At 50.8% G+C, this 9,311-nt stretch overlaps 1 protein-coding gene across 3 annotated transcripts in view; it reads right to left on the reverse strand.

Annotated features, from left to right (window-relative positions):
* Window positions 1-8,371, reverse strand: part of MAVS (mitochondrial antiviral signaling protein) — a 14,811-nt gene extending 6,440 nt beyond the window's left edge. For 2 of the 3 annotated variants that reach the window (XM_010836472.1, XM_010836470.1), the window contains exons 1-6: window positions 7,972-8,371; window positions 5,568-5,741; window positions 4,483-4,657; window positions 3,027-3,199; window positions 2,162-2,318; window positions 6-326 (exon numbers count right to left, since the gene is read on the reverse strand). In XM_010836472.1, the coding sequence (XP_010834774.1) occupies window positions 6-326; window positions 2,162-2,318; window positions 3,027-3,199; window positions 4,483-4,657; window positions 5,568-5,741; window positions 7,972-8,199 (1,228 nt within the window). In that variant the 5' untranslated portion in view covers window positions 8,200-8,371. The remainder of the gene's footprint in view (window positions 1-5; window positions 327-2,161; window positions 2,319-3,026; window positions 3,200-4,482; window positions 4,658-5,567; window positions 5,742-7,971) is intronic. The other variant, XM_010836471.1, reaches the window with a different exon arrangement.
* Window positions 8,372-9,311: the final 940 nt, after the last annotated feature.

Raw genomic sequence — 9,311 nt, forward strand, 5'->3', positions numbered from 1 at the left:
TGCACCAGGGGGCTTCAAGCTGGTGGGCAACTTGGAAGGCACTGAGCTGCCAAATGCTGAGTTGGTGGGCACCTTGGAGGGCACTGTGCTGGCAGCCATAGGGTTGTTGGGCACCCCTGCCCCACTGGAGCAGATGGTACCTTCAGTCTGGTCACCAGCACCTCCTGCAGAGGTCAAGCCAGTGGAGGAGGAGGAGGTGCCAACAGATGGAGCTGACACCGGGGGTCCAGGCAAGCGGCTTGCCCTGGGGGTAGAACGGGCCAAGGGCTGGAAGGAGACAGTCGGAGACACAGGCCCACGGAGTGATGTGGAACTGGAGACCACGCCTGCAGTTGGTGAAAGAAAATGAGAAACACAAACCCACGGGAGTGTTATCCTTGGATCAGAGGGATAGAGAAGGGTCTCTCTGTCCCAATTCACACCATCCCTACTGCATCCAACCTCCCACCCACGGAGGAGTCTCCAGTCCCTTTAGTCACTGATCCCAGGGCTGAAGGCATAATGGTTGCAGACAAATCCTTGGTCCTGTCCCTCCTCGGTCTCTGACCTGTTGTCTCGCAAGAGCAAAGTGATCCCTCCCTCTAACAGGGTCTAGGAGCCTGAAAATCATTATTAGTTTTCCTCTCTGTATTTTTTTCTCCTGCCTGGGACACCCTCTTTTCTCTTGTCTGCTTCTTTCAACCTCTCCTTAGACTAGCAGAATCCTGGATGTTTCTCCCATTGCCATCTTTCTTCTCAGCAGGAACAATCAGAGGCCAGGGCAAGGGGCAGCAGGATGGCTCAAGCAGAAGAGCTCACCCCAGTCATATGGCACCAGAGGCCCATATGGTGCCCCCCTTCTAGGAGGCCTGAGGGCTTGCGGGTGCGGGGACAAAACCATCCCTGGGAAGAGGGCCTGAACTGGGGGAAGCAGGAGGGAGTAGGTGGTGATAGTCCATAAAGGCAGTTATATAAGGATTTGCCACGGAACTCTGAAAACACACATGCCAGGCCCTACATCTGACAAAGGTCAGGGGTGATTCTGATGTCCACCCCATCCCTACCCCAAATCTACCACCATAACGTCTCATGGGACCTGTGTCCATACTTCTACTGAAATCAAAGTGCCCTTTGTCTCCCTGATCCACAGCAATATTTTCTGAAAAGGTGTTTCACAGCAGGCTGGCGCTGCCAAGTGCAAAAGGATGCTTGAGATAGAGTGACAGGAGCATGGAACACTAAGGATGGCTTCTCTGAACCTTTAACTTCTCGTGTGCCTTGTGGCTGTTCCATGGGCACTGGGGGCTGGCTGGGTACCAATGTTATGTGGAACTCAATTTAGGAAATATGCCAGCCTTAAAGATCAGAGTAGACAGTATTATACTCCTGAGACGTCTGATGTGAGGGTCCAGGCACTTGAATGATGAAGAATATACTTCCTCTGGAGATTGAAATGTTTGAGTGATTTGCTGGGAGGTGGAGACCCCTTTGGGATGGGGCAATGCTCCCTGCCAACAGCTGGCCCAGCCCTGTACTCTCCTTACACTGTCCTCTAGGTCCTGGCGCATCCCTTATATAGTCCCTTAGGCATAGTGCAGACATGGCCCTAATTCACTTCTACCTGTATCCATGCCCTCTGCAATGTGACCTTATCAGTCCTCTCATCGAGGGATGGAGTTTATCTTTCTACTCCTCGATGCTGGGCTGGCCTGGTAATTTGCTTTATCCCACAGAAAGAAGCAGGAGGAAAACCGCATCAGTTTTGAACCTATGACCCAGGAGTCCTCTCTCCCTCTCTCAGAACAGAGCTCGGCTCAGGTATATGAAATGGGCTTGTTTACTGGGAGACGAGAGGTTCATGGAAGAGAACCGAGATGCTCCAGCCAAGAGCCATAAACAACTTATATGTAAACTGATGTGTATACAAGAGGGAATTCAGCCCAGCCGAGCCAGCCCAAATTGCTGACCCACACAATCACGAGCTGAATAAACAGTTGTTATTTTAAGCTACCAAATTCTGAGACTGTATGTTACAAGCAGATACTAATCAATATGTCCTCTGAGGAAGGTTGCTCCCTGGGGAATACCACCTTTGCCTCCTGTCCAAGAAAGCCAGAGGGATAACCCTCTTACCCTCACTGGGAGGTCAGAAAGGCACTATAATTTCAGAGTCCATGCATACCTGCTGTGTGGGTATTGCCCAGTTCTGTGTCTTGCTCCTGATGTACACTGGAGGTCAGAGTGCTGAGGGCCACCGTGTCAGACAAGGGCTCCAGGGGGCCACCCAGCCTCTTCAGGACAGCCCCAGAATGGGATGCTTGTGGGGCTTTCTCTGAATTCTGCAAGAGGGAATATAGGAATAAGGCAGTCGCTTCTTCCAGGAGCTGGCAAAGGGCAACTTATGCTTGAGACAGCTCCTACAGGCCACAGTCCATGCCACAGAGCACAGGACCAAGGAAGCCTTTACCTCGGCCTTGGCCATTGCCAGAACGTCTGTCTACAGGTGACTGTGAATCTCCTTCATAGAAAATCATCGTATGGGAGAGTCTCTACTCATCTGTCTGGCCCTAAAGAAAAGTCTCCCTCTCTGGGGCCACTGCACAGACCCTTTCTCAGGCTTCAAGTTCATGATTTGGTGTCTCCTGGACATCTAACTGCCCAGTCATCATATCCCAATAGAATCAGACATATTTCCCCAAAACTTGGCTTTACTGGTGATGATTACAGCTCCAACTATCCATCTCTTACCCCACCACCTCCTGCTCCCTCACTCCCCCTATCCGGTCATACCCTGATCCCTTGACTCAGCTCAACATCTCAAATGGACCATTGCAAAGACCTCAAAATTGTGACCTCACAGCTGACTGATGACAGAGGGGTGAGGCTGCCATGTGGTGAAGACCTGGTCAACAGTCTGGCAGCTGGTCTGGGGCAGATGCACATTGTTCTGAGCAGAGTTTAGGCAGGATCTGTGAGGGGCTTCCAGAAGGCTGGGTGGGCAGAAGCAAAAAGACAGGAACACAAAAGCAAGAGGTGTGTGGACGCACCTCTCCCAGGGACTCTGGTGGCTGGGTATCCTGGACAGGCATAGGGTAACTTGGCTCGTACTCTGTGTGGCCATTGTCAGGGATGCTGGGGGCCACAGCAGGTGTGGAGGGCCTTGGAATCTCAGCAGGAATTGATGGTGGCTCCAGTGGGGCTGGAGGGTGGTTTGGACTCCCTGAAGGATAAAGATAAAGTAAAGTCAAGGAGGAACTGGAGACTCTCAGGGACAGGAGAGGCCTGGGTGCTCCCAGGTCATGGTTATCAGTTTCCCCACAGCATCAACAGCTACCCTGAGGTGGAAGGCATCCCTCAGGGGAGACCCGTGTCACCAAGTGGAAGGCAGGTACTAGAGGGAGAGTGGAGATGTAGAGGGCAAGGAGTGGTAGAGGCAGGAGACGGGAGAGCGCGGGGGGCGCCTCAGAAGCCTCTCACCACCCTGCCTGTATCAGCAGTCACCACTTCTCTGTCCCCAGGCATTCTGGACACAGTGGCTTTCTTCTCCTCCTTGTGGGTGGCTTTCACCACTAACTGACCCTTGACCTAAAGCTGCTTCCTTAACCCCTCCCCTTGGCCCCCACCAACCATGCCTGGTCCTACCACAGCTGTTTGTGTCTGGGGAAATCACAAATTGTTAATCTCCACAAATGAAGAGATGAGTTAGGAAGGAAGGAAAGAAGGGGGGTGAGGAGAAAGAAAGGCAAACATGGTGATATTTTTAAGGCTGTGGATCTGAGTAGTGTGTCAGGAATTGTCTCTATCTGAAATATAGACAGGTCTTGTGTGAGTTTTCTTCCTGCCTCAGGCCCTGAGACCCTGGCCCCAGTGGACCCCCTCTGAGTACTTGGCTTGGCAGGGAGCACTGAGAGCGCAAGGAGGGATAGTGGGGCAACTGGGGGTTGGAGGGAGTGGGTGGTTAGGAGGCTCTAGGGGAAACGAGGGGGAGGGGAGGAGATGAGGGGAAAGGAAGGAAAAAGCCCGTGAGGAGGAAAGCAGAGACAGTCATGGGATGGGGAGAGAAGAGATGAATAGAGAGAAGGAAGGTGAACACGGGAGAGGAGACAGGAGGAAGTGAGAAAAGCGTAGCAGGCAAACATCATAGCTGCAAAAATTAGAGGAGGCTGCATTTGCTGGGCACGTGGAAGGTGCCAGCTCCTGCTAAGTGCTCAACATGTCATCATCCTGTGGTTTTCACAGCAGCCCTACAAGCTAGACGTTGGCATTAGTCCCATTTTACAGAGAAGACTGAGACTTAGGGAATGAAGAGGCTTGGTCAAAGGGTTAATAATGATTAATAAGTCGCTAAGTAGGGATCTACACTCAGGTTTGCCCACTGCCCAGGAGTGATGGGAGAGAGGGTGACAGAGGAAGACAGCAGGTATAGGGTAAGGGGAGAGGGACAGCAAAGGCCAGGGGAATCAGAGAGGAGTTCCAGAAGAAGGGCCAGGGCAGGTGGCTCACGTGGCAGGTTGCTTTGGTAGACATGGGCCACTTCATCAGCGAGAACAGTGTGCTCACAGGCCCTCAGTGCCCGGATGAAGGAATCCACCCAGCCGTTCCTCCGCCGAAGACTGTCGAAGAGGTTCCAGAGGGTGCCCTGGTTCCCCCAGCGGTCAAAGTGGGCCCGAAGTCGGTCCTGAAAGACACAGCCCCGCCACCCAGATCAAGTCAGGTAGCCCTGACCCCCTCCCACAGCTACAAGTGGAGGTACCTAGAAAGCTACAAGAGGGAGGCAGCCATCTGAAGCTGGGTCAGAGCCCAGGACAAGGCCAGAGTTTTGAGCCCAAGTTCCCAGATCCAGGAAATAGGTCTTTACTGTGTCCCAGGCTCTCTTCTCAGGGCTTTGCGTGAATTGTCTTATTTAATGCTATTATTATCCCTACTCAACTGATGAGGAAACTTGAGGCTTAGCACATACAAACAAGTGACCAGATAACAGAAATCCACAGAATACATTTACAGCAGAACTAAATGATAAGGAATTCCTGCAAACACCAAAATACAAGAGAAAGGAGCCAAACTCCACCAGCCACAAACTCAAATACCACCAGCATCTGCATGCAGGAAGCTGAAGGAGGCCTCGGGGTTCAATGTGGAGACAGCTAAAACTGGGAGGGGCTGGGCTCACCTCACTAGGAGCCCGCAGAAGTGCCAAAAGGGCTAGCACCATCTGGCTCCCAAGGACTCTGAAAGCTGAGCCCTGGGACTCTGCCAGAATGGGTCCCATGACCAGGAGAAAGGAATTGAGACTAAGCAGGAAGAAGGACAAGAGATGGAGAAGGTTCCAGTGAAAGCGAGTAAGGGGCCCCGAGCCCAGAAATCTCAGTGCTATATTTTGGAGCACTATACCAAAACAACACAAGAACCTCAGTGGGGTTGGAAAGGACACCCCGAGCCACACGTCATTCTGAATGTTAGAAAACTGTCAACAATGGGAAGCAGGATACAGACGACAGAGAAGGAAGGAGTTGGTCCTGGCCTGGGAGAAGCTCTGAATTCCACAACCCTGCCCCCAGTCAGTGCCTGGCTGTCGGGCCCTGGCTTACCTGGTCATTTATTGTGAGGCAGGACAGGTGAGGCAGAATATCCAGAACATGAATATTGCAAAAATTGCTGTGATTGTAGCGTATATACTCATAAGTTTTGTCCTCGGCAAACGTCATCACTGTCTGGGTTCTGAACTGGCCCATGAAGGGTGAATGGACTGAGAGGAATAAAGGCTGGAAGAAAGCAGAGCATTCATGGCAACCAGGTTGGGGGTAGGGTTGGACAAAAGGCAATTCTTTCTTTTCCACCTCTTTGGAACATTCACTTTCTTAATCATCCTACTTTATTGCTTATTTTTATTTGGCTGCGTCAGATCTTAGTAACAGCATGTGGGATCTTAGTTCCCCAACAAGGGATAAAACCCGTGAGCCCTGCATTGGAAGGCAGAATCTTAACCACTGGACCACCAAGGAAGTTGCCATCCTACTTTATTATTGTCTTAGTATCAGAGGCCCTCAATGAATTTACTTAAAAACAAACTGATAGGGGAAAAAAAAATCAGATTCAGAAGACCTAGGGCCCAATTCTGCCCATCAGGTTGGTCAGTGTTTGGGAAGAGCTCTGGCTCCTGCCTCATCATCCCCAGGTCTGAATGTGCCCCCAGCTGCTGATAGCAACAGGGCTGCTTCTTTGGAGAATACTGAGAGGGAAGGGGAAGACAGGGAGGAGGGGAAAGAAATGGGGGGGGGGGCAGAGGATGCGGAGAACAAGGCACCCAACATAATAATGGGATCAGGCCTATTCCTACCATGAAGAAAATGCAGTACCAAAGAATTAAGGGGGCTTGCTAGTTAGTAGAAGAGCAAAGAACTGAGATCTTTAGGATCTGGGATCAGGTTCTTCCCAGAACTTGGCTGCAGGCCCACCATTACATTAAAACTTGCCACGTACATATTTTCAGGGTAGGAGGCTAAGTTCCATTCCTGAGTGTGACTCCAGGAAAGTTATCAGCCTTTCCCAGGTTTATCCTCACCCCTAAAATGGCTCAAGAGGTTGTTCTGAAAATACAGTAGTTCAGTCTTATAAGCCTGAAATTTTAAAATGCCCCAGGGACTTCCCTGGCATAACAGTGGTTAAGACTCCATGCCTCCATTGCAGGGGTCACTGGTGGGAACAAAGATTTCATACGCCACAGGGCGTGGCCACACACACACACACACACACACACACACACACACACGTGCTCCAAATACAATCAATCGCTGCTGGTTGCTTATGTAGCGCTCACCACAATTTTCAATTTTAGATCTGTTTGTTTGCTTGCTCCCTTTTTTAAAAAAATTTTCTATTTTATTTATTTTTGCTCCTCCAAGCAGCATCAGGGATCTCAGTTCCCCAACTAGGATCCAACCTGCGTCCCCTACAGTGGTAGGAGTCTTAACCATTGGGCCACCAGGGAAGTGCCTGCTTGTTTCTTATTTGTCTTTCTTATGGGAGAGAGCTGCAAGGAATAAGACAGACAATATCTCTGCCATGGAATGGGACAGACAAATCAGTAAAAATATACATAAATAAGGATTTCAGTTAGCAATAAAGGTTATAGAGAAAATAAAGCAGATGAGACAGTCCCTGAAGATGGGGATGCTTCTTGAACTGGAGTGGGGAAGGAAGCCTTTTTGAATTGACATTTGAGCTGAATGGTTCTTGGCCGCAGTATTTTGGGCATAGGACACAGCAAGTTAGAAGTCCTAAGGTGGGAACAAGCTTGACATGTTTAAAGAATAGAAAGTAGACTGGAGTTGTCCAGGTTTAGAAAGCGAGGGGGAGGGGCAGATATCAAGGTCAAGAAGGTTGGGAAGGACTGCTGATGTAGGACATTATAGGAAAGGACTTTGTGTTTTATTTGGAGTGAAACAGGGAGCCGTTGGAGGGTTCTAAGCAGGAAAAGGAGAGGATTTGATTATGTTAAAGACTTCTATGGTGGTTTTAAGGACCCTGAGCTGTGGCGGGATCATGATGGAAGCAGGGAGACAAGTCAGGAGGTCACAGCATGACAGGTATGGCCAGGATGATAACCATGGAGGTGGTGACAGGTGACTGGATTCTGATATTTTGTGGATATGGGAGGTGAAGCAGAAAGAGGAATCAAGGATTACTCCTTAGGCACTGGGTGGATGGAGGGTGTCACTTAGCAAGCCAGAAAATCCGGGGGAGAAGCAGTGGTGTAGAGAAGACTCCAGAACTCCATTTTCAACAAGTGAAGCTTGAGATGCTATCAGATATTCAAAGGGGTTTTCAGGGAGAGAAGTGGGCAGAGGATAGAGGGGGAGACTGGAGTCGAAACATGGGTGTCAAGCTTGGTGAGACCTCTAGGAGACAGTGCTGCAAAGTAGAGAGTGCCCAAAAGTTGCTGAGGCTCCCAGTCCCCTGCCCCGTGGGAAATGGTGCAGATGTCCTGCCTACCTGCTGCCCACTGGCCCCATGGCTGCATGCTGCATGACTTCCTTTGCCAACCACAAGTGCTATACCTCTTGTGGGGCGAGAACCAACAACAGAAGTCAAGAGGATCAGGGAGCTCTGAGCCTTCAAGAGAGGAACAGAGAACTCTGTAGTGGTGACCAGATCCCTTCTTCCCTCCCACAGGATCCAGGGAGGCCCCAGGAGAGAGTCAGGTGATACATTCTTCTGCATTCCAACCTCAGCCCTCAAGGCATAGAGTTTGGAAAGTATGGATGTATAAAACAGTCTCAACCAAAAAAAAAGGAAGCTCGTATTTGTTCACACTTACTGAAGGTCTACTATAGGTAAAGTGAAAGTGAAAGTCACTCAGTCATGTCTGACTCTTTGCCACCCCGTGGACTATACAGCCCATGGAATTCTCCAGGCCAGAATACTGGAGTGGGTAGCCTTTCCCTTCTCCAGGGGATCTTCCCAACCCAGGGATTGAACCCAGGTCTCCCGCACGGCAGGCAGATTCTTTACCAGCTGAGCCACAAGGGAAGCCCAAGAACACTGGAGTGGGTAGCCTATCCTTTCTCCAGTGGATCTTCCCCACTCAGGAATCCAACCGGGGTCTCCTGCATTACAGACGGATTCTTTACCAACTGAGCTATCACGTAAGCCCTCTACTATAGGCAGGCACACCCTAATTTCTTTCATTAATTCTTGCCATAATCCTAAGAGGAGAAGTGATGCCAAGTTGTCCAGCTGACCTGTGGCCTAACAGAATTGGAACCCAGGACTTGCTGCCTCATTGCATGTCTCACCATACGTCTTGAGGGCAGAGACCTCTGTGGCAAGTGAGACTCACACAGCCCCCTGCCTTCAAGCCCTCAGAGAGGCGAAGGACACGGCCTGGGTGAGGAGAGGTCGCTGAGTGACAGTGTGCCTAAGACGCAATATTTAGTCCCTTCTCTTGTGAGAAATGGAAGTCTTTCGGCCAGGTCTGAGGACGTTTTAGCCCTGCCCTCCACAGGTGCCAGTTCTCAGGTCCTTCCAGATGTTTTTGAGTCCTCAAAATAAGGATGTCAGTTTTGTTTTTTCCAAAGTTTTCCTGGCACCTCCTTCCGGGTCTCAGAGAAGATTGTGCTTGGAGTGTTCTGGAGTGTTCCTGACCGCCGCCGCTAGGAGGGCACCAGAGTCTCAGAGAGCACCCCCCGCACCCCCCCCACCCCCCACCCCGCCCCCGATCCCGGAAGGGACGAGGCCTCACAACCTCTGCTCGGAATCCAGAATTCCTGGGCCAGGGTCAGGTCCGCCGAGGGCCAAGAGGCTGTTCTAAGGTGTCATCTCCGAGAACAGCC

Source organism: Bison bison, unplaced genomic scaffold (genome assembly GCF_000754665.1).
Source record: "Bison bison bison isolate TAMUID 2011002044 unplaced genomic scaffold, Bison_UMD1.0 scf7180017864063, whole genome shotgun sequence".
In the NCBI taxonomy this organism is placed as follows: Eukaryota; Metazoa; Chordata; class Mammalia; order Artiodactyla; family Bovidae; genus Bison; species Bison bison.